Source organism: Armigeres subalbatus, chromosome 3, assembly GCF_024139115.2.
Source record: "Armigeres subalbatus isolate Guangzhou_Male chromosome 3, GZ_Asu_2, whole genome shotgun sequence".
NCBI classification, from domain to species: domain Eukaryota; kingdom Metazoa; phylum Arthropoda; class Insecta; order Diptera; family Culicidae; genus Armigeres; species Armigeres subalbatus.
Window position 1 is genome coordinate 409,179,727 of NC_085141.1, and position 14,927 is coordinate 409,194,653.

The 14,927-nt window shown below is 40.4% G+C and overlaps 2 protein-coding genes across 2 annotated transcripts; one reads left to right on the forward strand and one right to left on the reverse strand.

The window, feature by feature from the left end:
* The first annotated feature begins 6,418 nt into the window (after positions 1 to 6,418).
* Positions 6,419 to 9,391, forward strand: LOC134227120 (coiled-coil domain-containing protein 22 homolog). The gene is made up of 6 exons (XM_062708396.1): positions 6,419 to 6,549; positions 6,653 to 6,852; positions 6,915 to 7,086; positions 7,212 to 7,551; positions 7,616 to 8,229; positions 8,691 to 9,391. Exons 2-6 carry the CDS (start codon positions 6,803 to 6,805, stop codon positions 9,261 to 9,263), a joined length of 1,749 nt encoding a protein of 582 aa, XP_062564380.1. The 5' UTR covers positions 6,419 to 6,549; positions 6,653 to 6,802; the 3' UTR covers positions 9,264 to 9,391.
* LOC134227121 (uncharacterized) lies at positions 9,364 to 11,384 on the reverse strand. The gene is made up of 2 exons (XM_062708397.1): positions 10,195 to 11,384; positions 9,364 to 9,719 (listed from the first exon to the last, which is right to left on the reverse strand). The coding sequence occupies exons 1-2, from the start codon at positions 11,257 to 11,259 to the stop codon at positions 9,441 to 9,443; spliced, it is 1,344 nt and encodes a 447-aa protein (XP_062564381.1). The 5' UTR covers positions 11,260 to 11,384; the 3' UTR covers positions 9,364 to 9,440.
* Positions 11,385 to 14,927: the final 3,543 nt, after the last annotated feature.

The window sequence follows — 14,927 nt, forward strand, 5'->3', positions numbered from 1 at the left end:
TCAACGTAAAAAAGGTCGATGCCGAAAGCGCCGTCAGGTACATCACTTAATGCACCCAAAATGTCAGCTTGAGACGGCGAAGCTACTGAGAAGACGGACGAGAAGTGCTTAGCAAAAAAGTTGCATTTGTCCTCAGCATTCAATGTTGTCGTCAAGGAATAATCTTGATGGTAGACCGATTTCCTTCCTCTTAGTATTAACAAGCGACCAAAACCCCTTGGGATTGCGCCGAAGATTCTGCTGCATACGACACACACTGCTTGTAAAGCGGCGATAACAATTGCTGGCAATTGAGAAGTTCCTTTTAGTTATAGTACAATGACGATTAGCAAGAGCGCGAAGAGCTCTAGCGCGTCCCCGTTTTAGATTGCGTAGAGTAGCGTTCGTCCATGGTGGTTTTCTTGGAGGTTCGCGCTTCAGTACGGATGCAGATACACAGTCCCGTAGAAAACAGTTGAAACGGTTAACTGCTGAGTCGATGTCCAAGTCTTTCAATGCGCTCCAGTCGAATCGGGACAAACTGCGTCGGAGTGATTGGAAATCAGTCTTGCGGAAATTCAAGCCATCGATATCTGAGCTATCGTCAAAGCTAACATGACAGCTATTTGCAATAGTAATGTCTAGAGCAGGATGATGATTATCAAGAGGAACGATGGGATCCGATGCCTCGATGACCGTACAGTCAGGACACAAACACCAAATAAAGGAAGTGTGATTGGAAATTTGGTATCAAATTAATCTGGCTTAATCCAAGAAAAGCGGTTCCATCGATGAGAAGGCGGCTGGCAGGAGTAGTCGTCGAATTTTCTGAATCAAGAAATGCAAACCGGTGACCAAATAATACCAGGTTGATTGAAATCTCTAAGTAGAAGAAGTACATCCATCAGGTCAGTCAAAGAAGGTGCGTATTCAAGCTCCTAAGTGCTGTTGCATTATGTTACAATCGTGACGTCTGTCAGGAGGTGCACCAAAGAAAACGTTTTGTGTAGTAAGACTCACTTTCACCCAAACAGCTTCTACTGAGGTGAATTGCCCAATAGCAATTTGACAGGTAGCAAGTACATTTGAAACAGTAATTAAGACACCGCCGCCGCGTGAGCGATTACTGTTGGCAGAGCTTCGGTCGACTCGGTACACGTTGAAGGAATCACCAAACAGTTGAGCTGAATAAATCCTCTCGTCGAGCCAGGTCTCGGTAAGCACATAAACATCATATTCACCATCGAGTACGGCGAGGAAAACATCGTCAAGTTTGGTCAAAAGTCCTCGGGTGTTTTGGTAAAAATACGCGCAGTCCTCGTGATGGTGAGTTGAGCGATGTACTGTGAACGGAGGATGGGTGAGGGGGAGACTTGCTTGTTGCGGATATATACTTGCCTGCATTCGGATTTTGGAAGACCCCTCTACCACACCCATACACAGGTCCGGGATGGCTGTCGGCCGCTGGCAGGGAATACGCGACTGTGAGGGGAGGGGCTTTGGGGCTTCCTTTTGACTGGCTGGCGTGCATTGCCTGGAGGAACTTCCGGTGGAATTCCTGGAGGAACTTTGTGTTGAATTGTAACGATATTTTTTGCACTTGCATCCTTTTGCTGGCATTTTGGCCCACGCTCCCCTCACCATAGATGCATAAAGTGAAACAAAGAAATCATAAATGTATTCAGTTGACACCCAATAAGCCATTTTATAGAAAGCTCAAATGACAGCCCGAATAGAAAATACAATAGAACAAGGGCGTAGCCAGAGGGGGCAAGGGGAGCCGTCGCTCCCCCCCTAAATGGTGGAAAGATTGAACGGGTACTGAAATGAATTCGCTTAAACATGTGCACTTTACGATCCAATCATATTCAGAAATAGGTTTTCAAAAGATTCCCAAAAACTTATAAGTGTATCCAGGATCCATACTATATGAAATTTCAAAACAACTCGAAACATTTCGGGCTCAAGAATTCTCCTAGAAATCCTTCTAAAAGCTCCCCTGGGAACTTTAAATTCCGGAAAATTATCCAGAAATTCCTCTGAAAATCGTTTGAAAATCCTTCTCCTATAATTGTAATTTCTCCTTATCTAGAAACCCCCAACTAATTTTGTTTTAGGAAATTCATGTGGAAGTTTCTTGAAGATTTCGTTTCTTCCCTTCAAGTTTTACTTCTAGACATTTCTTCGGTTACTCTTCCAGGAAAATCTGCGACATTTCCTCCAGGAATGCATTCAAGAGTTCCTCCAAGAATACATACGGAATTTCCTCCCAAAATTCCACAAGAAGTTTCTTCAGTAATTTATGACGGAAATCCTCCGATTTCGCACCATAATTTCATCTGCTAATCTATAAGAAACTGCTCCGAGCATTCCTACAGGAACTCTTCCTTAAATTCCTCCGGGATAACTTCCAGGACTTTTTTCAGGAATACCTCTATAAATTCAATAGCGAAATCCTCTAGAATTACATTTTGGAATTCTTTCCGCAATTATTTCAGAATATCCTTCAAGAATTCCTCTAGAAATTTCTTTAGGAATTTCTCCAAGAATTCGTCCAAGTATTTCCCCGGAAATTTTTCTCTTCCTTCAGGAATTTCTCCAGATTTTTTTCCGCGGAATTGTTCTAGAATTCTTTCCGGACTTCACTCGGAATTTACTCCAGAATTTCATTCGGAAATTAATGTTAGAGTTCCTCCAAGATATCTTCCAAGAGTTCTTCCAGGAATTTCTTCAGAACAAACAAAGAACAGCAATTCATCTGGGAATACTTTCTGGATTTCATCTGGTAATTTCTGCATTAATTCCTCCTGGTATTTTTTCGGGAATTCCTTCTGATATTTCTCCAGGAATTCCTTCATGAACTTCTCCAATAATTATTTCAGTACTACCTTGTGAGAATTCCTCTGGAAGTGCTTGTGGGAGTTCCTCCGGGAGCTCCCCAGGAGTTTTTCCAAAAGTTCCTCTAGTAATCTCTCCAGGAACTTTACAGGGGATTCTTTGAGGATATTTGGCAGGAATTTCAAGGGAAATGGGATTTCGGAAGTTCCTCTAGAAATTCAAATCCGGGTATTCCATCGGCTGATCCTCTGAAAATTTCTCCGGGAGTTCCACTAGTAGTTCCTCCGAAAATTCATTCAGACCTTCTTTCAGGAGTTCATTAAGGCTTTCTTTGGGAATTTATCTACAAATTCCTTCAAGAATTTCTCTGGAAGCTCCTCCGGGAGGTCCTTTAAGAATTCTTCCAGGAGTTTGTCCTGGAATTCATCCAGAAGATCTTACGAGAGTTCCTCCTGGATTTCCTCCGGAAATTCTTCCTGTAGTTCTTCAATAAATTCATCCAGAAGTTCCTATGGCAGTTCTTCCGAAAATTCCTCTGATACTTTCTCCGGGAAATCCTACAGAAATTCCTCTGGGAGTTCTTCCGGAAATTACTCCGGGAGTTCCTTCTCAAAGGAACTGCCGGTGAAACTCCCGGAGAAATGTTCATAAAAACTGCTGGTGGATCTCCCAGAGGAATTCACGTAGGAACTGCCGGAGAAGCTCCCGTAAGAACTCCCGGAGGAACTTCAGGAGAAACTCCTAGAAGAATTCCTAGAGGACCTCCCGGAGGAGCTCCCAGAAAAACTATCGGAAGAACTTCGGGAGGAATTTCCAGCTAATTTTCTGAAGAAAGCCTAAATGATTTCCTGATAAAAGCCTGAATGATCTCCTGGTGGAGCTACTGGTGGAACACCGGGAGGAATTTCTAAAGAAACTTCCGGGAGATTTTTATAGACAAATCTTATCTAGCTGAAACCTTTGAAGGGGTATGTAGCAGGACCATCATCATCATCAGGACCTCCCGGAGAACGCCTTGAAGAGCTCCCAGAGAAATTCTCGGAGGAGCTTCTGGAGGGATTTCTGTATAATTCCCGGAGAAAATTCTGGAGAAATCCCCGGAAGAATTTTCAGAGAAACTGCCGATAGAACTACCGGAATAATTCTCGGAGGAAATCCTGGAGGAACTCTTGGAGGATCTGCAAGTTGAACTCCTGGAAGAATTTCCGGAGGAATTTTCGAAGGAACCCCTGCAGGATGTCCAGTGGAAATCTTGAAGTTTCCACCGAAATTTTTTGGGAAATAATTTAGAAATTCCTCCAAAAATTCCATTGTTGATTTCATTTTCGGTATAATTTCTGTATAAATTTTCGGTGGAATTCCTGGAGAAATTCTTTGATATTTTCACAAGAAATTATTCGAAACTTTCACGGAAAAAAATATGAAATTTACACAGGGAGTTCGAAGATTTTTCGCGGAATTCTCAGGAATGTTTATTGGCAATTCTGCGGAATTTTTACGGATTATTCTTAGGAATTCCACTGTGTAATTTTTCAGATTTTTTTTTTATGAGAAACAGTACGAAATAATTATCTGAATAATTCCCTGCAGAACTTATAAAGAAGTTCGTGGAGAATTTCTTGGAGTAAATGATGGTGGAATTTTCGGTTCAATTCCCGGCAAAATTGATGATGGAATTCCTGAAGACATTGCCGAAGAAGTTGCTGGAGGCATTCCTGAAGAATCGGGGCGTGAATGCGTCACGTTTATTGGCATTACGTTTTAGTACAAAACGCTGACGCGCAACGCGCTGTTGAGATTCAGTCTTTACTGTTGGTTGTGGATTTGGTTTCAAAGTGTTTGGAGCTTAGAAGGAAAAAGCACCAAGCACTAATATTCATGTGTTTTTATGAAACTACTATAAAACAACGATTCAGAAGACCTAAAAAATTTGGCCCCCCCCTAATCGAAATCCTGGCTACGCCCATGCAATAGAATTACATTAAAATATCATAAAATTACAATACATTTTATTGATGAACAATCAATTCTATTGTTCTTCTATTGTACCAATTAAATTGCCTTATAAGCCATTTTATGAGACAGATTCGAACAGCTGGTCGAAATTTTGAGTGGACGGCTCAGTCTTTGTTTTGGTAAATTTGTATGTAAACCATCATCATTTCGTCATCATCATCATCATTTCATTTCATTTTCGCTGTTCCTTGTAAAATGTAAATATTAGTGTTTGGTCTCCTGTCATTTGAGCTTTCTATAAAATGGCTTATTGTTGTTCCAATAAAAGAACAATAAAATCTATTGACAAAAAAAATGTTGACAATATTATTACAAGAAATTATATTGTAATGGCAAACATTTGTTCGAGAAAATTTCGAATTTTTTATATTGTTACGATAACTAACAACCCTATTTTCTATTGTAAAACTGCCAATAGGATTTATGGTGGTAAACAATATTCTTAATTGTTATTCTATTGTGAGCAACAATAGAGTTTATTATAATTACAATTAAATCTATCGTATTGTTACAATAATTTCTATTGTAATTCTATTGGACTTTTTTATTCGGGAGGAGACCAAATACTAATATTTACATTTTACAAGGAACATTTGCGAAAATGAAATGAAATAATGATGATGATGACGATATGATGATGGTTTACATGCAAATTTACTAAAACAAAGACCGAGCCATCCACTCAAAATTCCGATCGGCTGTTCGAATCTGTCTCATAAAATGGCTTATCGGTTACCAATAAACATCGGTTTTATTGACGGGAATTAATATCTTTTTCTTTCTGCAACTCCGTTTCGGTTATCCCCTGGTCTCGTTGGACATTCCACTGTGCCTGTTCTGTCGTAATTATATCGACAAGATTCCAACACTTTGTTCAGTGCACAGGTCTACCTGGAGGTATCCGGAAGGTGGCCAATGCCGCAAGGTGGATTCCAAGATTGAACGAAAATTGGCCACTTCCCCAAGGGAACCAGGCCCTGGAAGTATCTGGAGGGTGGCCAATTCGATCGAAAATCGCCGAAATGTACCCCAGTGTGCTTGTTTTGCAAAATCATGGATTTTGACATGTCGCAAGATGGGTTTCTAGATTGAACGAAAATTAACCACTTCCCCAAGGGAACCAGGCCCTGGAAGTATCCAGAAGGTGGCCAATTCGATCGAAAATCGTCGAAATGTACTCCAGTGTACTTGGTTTGCAAAATCATGAAGTTTGACATGTCGCAAGATGGATTTCGAAGCCGATCTGCAAGTGACTATTTTTTTCCGGGAGGGAGGTAACCCCAGTACTCCCTGGAATATATCCGAAACCATGGTCATTGCACGAAAATTGACATCGGTTCCTAAAACTATAGGAATTTTGTGATCGATTCCAGAATATTGCTTGAAAATCCGTTCGAAATTGGCTGAGCTACGTGGTTTTGAATTTTGAGTTTTGTCGTAAAATGGGGGTTGGGGACGTACGTGTTGTGTGTTCATTTTACCACCTATTCCCCATGCACTGCCTACTAGTGACCTCTAGTAGAAAAAATATTCTAGCTAGCTAGCTTGAGAACCCTCTGGAGATGCGAACCTATGCGAACAAAACAAAACATAATCCATCGAGTATTTTGACGTAACATAAAAACGCATAACTTTTTGTCCCATCACTCAAATCCCAATCTTATCACTGAGAGCATCCAAAATCCAAATAATTTGGATGGGTGTTTACTTGTCTCTGTAAGTTAAATTTTGATAAGAAAACTCAAGAAATTTTTTTGGACCGATCCTAGTGTGAGTTTGTGCATTATCTTCGTTTACATTTCCATTCATTTCTTATAAGGTGAGAAAGAACAAAAATGGGAATGTGCTAATCTTCTTGAATCGGCGGACGGAAAGAGTATAGTGATTGATCATTCAAAGCTATAAAACTAGTGAATCAGCAATAGCTTGAAAGGTTTCCTCATATAATCAAAAATACTGGTGCATCATTATGGATGAGATCGACAATATTATTCTACATTCACTACGCCAAATTGAATGGTAACTTTTTTTGTGCAGTAATTTTGCAGAGTATGTAGTCCACCATAAATATATCGTTTTAGTAACCTCGACGAAGAAGTAACCAGTTTAGGCCACATCAGTCCGTCGATGTTGGTACAGATTGTGTCGAAATGTATATCGCTGATTGATCCTAGCTTAGAACTTCCTCAAACGTTACCTCCCGGGATGGCACAACGCTTTACCGCCACGGCCAGTCTTGCCGAAGCTTGTCGGGTAAGTTGGTCCTAACTGGCGATACTCAACATAGAACAAGATATAGTTCAAGACAGTGATCTATATCAGTTACACGCAACGCTAACCGATCGAAAGATGTTAATGCGTGTGTTGTATGTTTACAGACCATCGGTTACCGGCGAGACATTGGCTATCAGACATTCCTGTATTCCAACGTTGCTGAGGTACGTCGTGTTTTGATGTTCTTGGTGGAAAAGCTTCCGAAAGATTCTGCGGACAAGGGATCGGCAAGCGGTCAACCATTGGACAGTGCAACCGAGTTGGAGAATAGGATTTTGAGCAGTTTACAAAATCAATTGCAAGCCCCGTGGATGCCGGAATTTTGTCAAATGGGACCACAGGCTGCTGGCAGCAGTGGGGAGTCTCAAGCTCAAATAGCATTTCGTCGGTTCGTGCCCAAGAAGATCAATGTTCCGTTCGTGACGCAAAGTGATGTTGCTGCAGGTTTAATCTAAAAAGAATGAGATCAAGTCGAAGGTACTGAATATTTGTTTCTATTTTTTTGCAGAAGTTAGAGAATTTTGGTCCAGCAGAAATTTGAGTGGGTTGGATGCAGATAGTCTGGTACCATCATTGATAGTCGCAAACGATGGCGGAATCAAATCAAATTTATCAGGTGCCATTGATGAAGTGGATCGGCAACTTAAACTGCCGACAGTGAATGATAAATTATTAGAATATTATTCCAAATCTAAACATCGGAAGGTGGTACCTAGCGAAGCATCAGGTGGGACGATTGAGAACGTAGCATTGGGTACTGTGATCGCAGAAGCAACACCTGGTAGAAGTCCATTGGAATCGCTTCAGCGAGACATCGAAGCGTTGCAACAGGAAATCGAACAGAACTCCGAGGATGGTAAGCGATTAGAGAAAAGTCGTAAGGAAGTAGATGCGTCAGCGGAGACATACAGAAAAGCAATTATCAAATTGAAAGAAGAGAAAAAGATCAAAGAACGGACCCATATTCTACTGGAAGATCCGGAGGTTAACGTAAAGAAACTAGAAACAATTATCGCAGCTGGAGATGAACGTATGAAAAAACTTCAGAACCAATGGGATACTCATCGGGTTCCATTGGTTGATACTCTGGATGCATATCGACTGAAGAATTCGGATAAATTGGTGAGTTTTTTTGTTTCCTTTGTTAATTAACATAAGGAGTGATCTTATAGTCTATTCGTGAAAAACTTTTCTTATGTTTACATATTTATATTTTTTAGTATTTGGGAGTTCTGTACTAGAAATAGCTGCATATGATTATGTGTTTGAATGCGGTACTATTATGCTGTATTTATTACACGTTAGTCTTAGTACCACGCCTCCTGCATGGCACAATTTATTATTTTGAACTTAAAAACCTTCAACCTATCGCATGTATATAACCGAGTGGAGTAGTTTCCATGAATCATCATTATAATACATTTTTCTCCAAAAAAAAATCTACTTTCTCGGATTGTCACTTCCATCCCTTTGCTTTTTACCGCCTTATTTATATATTGCTGCAAACCGTATGTTAGCCTTATTGGGATAAATTAAACTCAAACGCATAGCAGCTTTGGCTTTGAATGATTTTCAATTTTTAGTCAAAATCACAACAAGTGTTGGAGCAAATAGAATCAACCCGACAAAAATGCGAAGAAGTAGTCGTCGATCTTCAAACGAAGGGTGCAATGTATGCCCGTCTCCAGAAAGAATTCGAAAAGCTAAACAAAACCATCAACCGGACGGCCTACACCAGCCGAATCCTGGAGATCATTGGAAACATTCGCAAGCAGAAAAATGGTATCGACCAGATCCTGCAGGACACGCGCTCCCTGCAAAAAGAAATCAACACAATTACTGGTCAGCTGGATCGACAGTTCACCGTGACGGATGATTTGATTTTCCGCAACGCGAAAAAGGATGAACACTCAAAACGCGCCTACAAACTGCTGGTCACGCTGCACTCCGACTGCGAAGAGCTGATAAAACTAGTACAGGAAACGGGTGCGATCAAACGCGAAGTGCGCGATTTAGAGGATCAAATTGAAAACGAGAAGGGTCGGAATACGGCTGCCAATCTAGCGCAAATCACGCACGATCTCACCGAAATGCAGAGCGAGAGTCAACGATTAGAAGATAACATACGCCGGATGGAGGTGGCGAGCAGACAGTAATCCAAACGTAAATGTTTTAGAAGGAAAACATACACAATAAATATATGTAATCGAAAGCATATTTTAGGACTCTCAACAAAAAAAAGTACGATACTCAACATACACTAAAGTGCCCATTAAAAGCTTTATTGAATGCCTTCCATTGCTGTTGAAAGAACCTTTCTAACTCTGATAGAACTACTGGCCCTGTCGTTGGCGAACTTCTGGCGGAACGTATCCCTCGTCGATGACACGTGGCTTCTTCTTTTTGCCGAACCAGCGCTTGGGATAGATCACTTTTTTGCTATCGATCTGCAAATCAATCTTATCTTCGTTTTCAAAGAACCACAGCTTCTGCTCCTCCTGTTCCATTTGATGGGCCAATCGCTCAACATCTTGGATGCGCTTGGCACGCTGCAATCGGGCCAACTCATCGTCAAGCCTCTGATGCCGAATGTTGCACCATTCGCTGTAGATCTGCAAAGAAAAAGCACAATAGGGTATTAAGACGTCCTTGCGAAAAAAAAGGTTTTTAAAACTTAAGGAGAAAGTTTCAAATTTGACTGAAAAGGGAAGCTACTTTCTTACTTGATAGAATTGATAGAAAGTAGCTCAAGCCAAAAAATCAAGAGTTGTAATTTTATTGAATACCATAACCAGTTATGACAAGTCAAGGAAGAAAATAGCAGCAAAGTAATTACATTTAGATGTCAATTGATTCTTATACTTGGATAACATTTTTATTGGTGATAATGAAATCAAATTGGACAATGCATTCAAGTACTTGGGCAGTTCCGAGACGCATCGCGGTATCAAATCGTTCTTACTTTAGTGTTCCCAAGGTACATTGATCGAATAGAATTCGTAGTAGCTTGAAATTGACCCTATTTCAAAATGTTTACCACTCAAGAGGCCTGAACATATTTGGTCTTTGGTCTACAAGTCTACTTACTTTCGCCTGTTCCTTGATCTGGCTTTGTTCGTTCTCAGCAACACTCTTGTTGATATCATCCAGCAGCAACTTCTCAAAACTTTCGCTGCTCAATTTAGCATTGGATTCGAGCACACTGAGCGCTTCCAACAACTTATTGTATTGCTCATCCTCCTTGTTATCTACTTTCTCAGCAAAAGTTCTGACTAGCTTGGCCACATCCGCGTTAATTTCTAACCCTTGGCCAAGCAGCGCAACAGCTTTTTCCCACTTTCCGTACAACACTAAACCCAGAAGTCGACAGCTGTCCCCCAGCACACCAGCCCCATGACTCAACCCTAATGTGAAGAAAGTCTTCCCTAGCAGCAGCTTTGAATCTCGCAAGTCGAAGTGATCGTCAAAGAACTCGTTCCGCAGAAACTTCACTCGAACCTTAATCTCTTCCTTCTTTTTCTTCTTGGTTTCAGCAGGATCCACCGGCGGTGGCGGAACCAAATCGTCAAAGTGATCTATCTCACCATCTTTGATATATCTATAGCTCCCGTAAGTTGCAAGCGCTCTGGTTATTGGATTACCGAAATCTTCCTGCAATCCAAGCAGCGTTGCAAACCTTGCCGCCCATTTGAATTCGTTGGTCGTAACCAGCTGGTTAAGCGCCAAATTCGCCGTGAAATCGTCCAAAAACACGCCATAACCGATCCTGTTGTCCAGCATCTCGATCAGTTCTGCATAGCGACTGTGCTGAATGTAGTTCCGAACAATTGCGTGCTGAGTAGACGGCAAAACGTTCGATGCTTCCTCCGTTAGACGGAACTTGTACAACAAATCTGCCACTTCGTCGATGTGGGAGTCATCCAGCAACTTGTTGGCGTATATGTCGATATCAATAGCGGATACTTTGTTCTTTCGCTGGAATTTGTGCTCCAGTTCGTAATATAGAGCATCGTGGTTCACTTTGGCTAACACCGGTGTGGTAAGACGTGCTTGCCATTCTTCTCGACATAAGTACGCTTCTGACAGGAAATTCCTTTGAGTAACCCGAAAAGGTTTTAACCCATAACCAGTTTTCAGTACTTGTTTCAACATTTTCCTATAAAAAATGTAACAAAATTCACATAAACTAAGATTTTTCCTGAAAATTGAATTTTTCGAACTATAATGTATTATGAAAGCACTGAGACAGTGAGACGGTGCAAAAATTTTAGTAAACAAACTCGAAATGTCATTATGTACACGCTCATCCTCACACTGGCATCACTGGCAAAACGCATATCCATGCAAAGCGACCTCTTTTAGGAAAATGATAACAGAACTTTGCGTTTCTATCGGTTTTCGACCTGGACACAAAAGGCCCCGCACACTGAGCTAATTGACCTTTCCCGTCAAATTTTTTTTTCGCTCAATCAATTAATTCATCATTATTATTGCGATTCTCTTCTAAAATTAGCATACTGGCTCAACGGTTACGCGCCGGGTCCCACGCGCTGAGTTGAGCGCCATGCAAAAAGTAAATAAACCAATGTCAAACAGATGTGAGCTTCCGGCGAGCTTTTCCACATTCGCTTCTAAAGTATGCAGCATATTGTTGTCCCTTTACAAAAAGATATTCTTTAGTGAAATTGATCGATTTTTAGTAGTTTTTTGCTTTTCTCTCGCCTGCGTTGCGTTTGGTATATTGTTTGAGTGGATCTTATTAGTGAAATTGTGTTTAATTTGTGATGTAATATCCTTCACTTAAAGTGAGTGAGTACCACAATATGATAAAGTACCTTAGCGGCGCACAACTAAGCGAGGTAGAGGTGAATGAGCAAAATGCTATAATATCTTGAGAATCACAATAATCAAGAATTCTTTGGCTTATTTAAATAAGGTCAACTTTCTCAAAAAACTCATATTTTTTTAAGCCTCTATCTATTTTTAAAATCGAAAACAAAAACCAAAAAAGGGCTGCACGTGTGAACCGGCCTGAAATATTGCTACGCCACCAAGTTAGAATTCGGAAGTCGAACTAAATAATGCGTTGTTTAGCGCATCTTTAGGCGATGCCAGCGCACCACTTCCGAAGTTAGGAAAGTTGCCTGTATCTGGAGAAAAATCTTCGTTTTTAATTCGGAAAAAACTTAGGTATAAAAAGCGGTATAAATTTATTCCGGATAGACAATATTCACCCGATTTACTTTTAAAATCAGGCCAATCTTTAAAGAACAGCACTTTTTCGATTTTAAAAATACTAAGAGGCTTAAAAAATATGGGTTCTTTGGGAAAGTTGACCTTAAATAAGCCAAAGAATCGACTGAGACAATAAAACGAGACACAGTTTTTGACGGGAAAGGTCAATTTATTCGATTATAGGATCTCAGATTATAGGGCACTGCACGGACTACTTTGTCTCTTTCTCGCTGCAAGAAATAACAATCATATAGATTGTATGTTGGACGAAAGATGCTGAGTAAAAGTTAGGCCCGATGCCCACGTAGCGTATTTTCAACGCTGCGTCCACAAGGCGTTAAAAGTACGCATGTGTGCATCGGGAAAAAGCATTGGCGTAACTACCTCCGATGCCTAGGGGGGGCTATAGCCCCTTTATATTTTTTCTCGAAATTGACCCTCTTTTTGAAAATTCTCGAACATTTTAACATTTCATCAAGTTATCAGCGGTAATGTGACAAATGCAGTCCAATCACCTAAGGCAATTGCGGATCCATCACCCTCATTCATATTATTCTCTTTTCTCAAGCACGTGCACGTGTGCACGTGTGAGCAACAACTCACAGTCTATGTTTAATTGCGCTCGACTAGCGTCAGGCAGTGGATATATTTGCATACTTCATAAATATTCTATCTATCTCGAATAAAAAAAATAGTGCAACTTTCCATGGATTCCGCCGAGAATATTCCATGAATTCTGATGAGAATCCTTTAGTGATCTTGACTGGAATGTTCCAGGGACTCCGACGGGAATCTCTATAGATATTTCGACATAAATCCTTAAAGAATACCGATGGGAGCCTCCAGGGAATCCTGAAGGGAATCCACCAGAGATTTCGAAGGGAATGTTTCAGGAATTCCAAACGAAAAATTTCAAGGATTCCGACGAGAATGTACCAGGAATCCTTCACCCTCCAGGAATTTCGACGGGAATATTTCAGGAATTTGAAGGGGAATATTCCAGGGATTTCGTCGAAAACCCTCCAGGAATTCCAGTATGATGGTTCCAGGTATTTCATGAACAATGATTGTTGAACAATCCGAAACGAAACGTCGAATGATTCTGAAGCAATTCTTCGCGAAATTCCGAAGCTAATCGTCAGCCGGATTCCTTATCGTCTAGAGATCCCAACGCAGATCATTTGCAAAACGTCGAGAGACTCCAAATTAAATCTTCAAAGTATTATGAAGCAAATCGCCGAAGGATTCTGATTTGTCAAGGAATTCCTAAACCAATCTTAAAACGAATCTGGATATATTCCGGAGCAAATCAACGAGAGATTCTAAAGCAAATCTTCCATGGATTTTAAAGGGTATTTTTCACAGATTCCCAAGGGTATTGCTTAACCATACTGGAAATAATCCAGTAGGAATTCTTCTGGATTACGATTGAAATACTTCGATGAATCCGAAAAGAATTCTTTAGAGATTGAAGTGAGAATTCTTCTCAAATTCTGATGAGAATCCTTCTCGGATGCTGATGGGAATCTTTCTCGTATGATAGAGTGATTATGAGAGATAACTCTTTAGTCTTCAAACTTTTTCGGTAATTCATTATGCTATATGTTGAAAACTGATATCACTGCTAAGGCTGTGAACCATTCCACCGATTCGTTTAACTTTTAGTTAAAATTTGACACTTCGATGGTTATTTTCCCATCGTGGTTAAAATTTTACTCCGAAGCCGACCCATTTGAGTTTTGACAGATTGATAGTTATTCGGAACGAAATGGATTTGGCGCCAATTTTCTCGCGAACAAAGTTTAACTACCGAAATGTCAAATCTAACCATGCTCCGGAGCGGGGTTATTTTTAACCACGGCGAAATAACCATCGAACTGTCAAATTTTAACTAAAAGTTAAACGAATCGGTTGAATGGTTCACAGCCTAACTAACTTATCAAATCCTAGGGGGGGCTAATTTTTTTAGGGAGGGCTAAGCCCCCCTTAGTCCCCATTTATTTACGCCAATGGGAAAAAGTGGTAACGCAGCGTCGCCGCACCGATGCACATCTGCACCACGTGCACGCAGCGTTGAAAAAACGCTCATGTTCTTGTTATGTGTAATTAATATAGGTTTTACAATCATTAACCATGTATGAATATGATTAGTCCGCGAGTTAGTCCGTTAAATATTCTATATTCAATTTCGATTAGTAGGAGAAATTATATGCAAAACATTTTCAACTTAAATGTTGTTCATGGGTGCTTCATATTTCTAAAAAGTGCAGTTTCAGCAAGCACTTCAGAGCCATCATTTTATACAAAAGAAGGTCAATCCGAGATAAACTTTCTTCAAAGTGCAAAACTTGTTGAAAATGTTACCAGCGCCTCCATGATGCTGTGTCCGCTCCGCTGCGATCGCTTTGATGCGTCCGCTCTGCGTGAAATCTTGTTCAAATTGTGATTGATTGTGATTGATTTTTGATGTCTGTGCTAGTGATGCATGTACGTGATTGGTTAGTTTACCTATTTCTAAACTTTTTATCAACTATCGATAATAAATAGTTAAAAAATAGTAAATATTTTCATATGAATACAAAGCT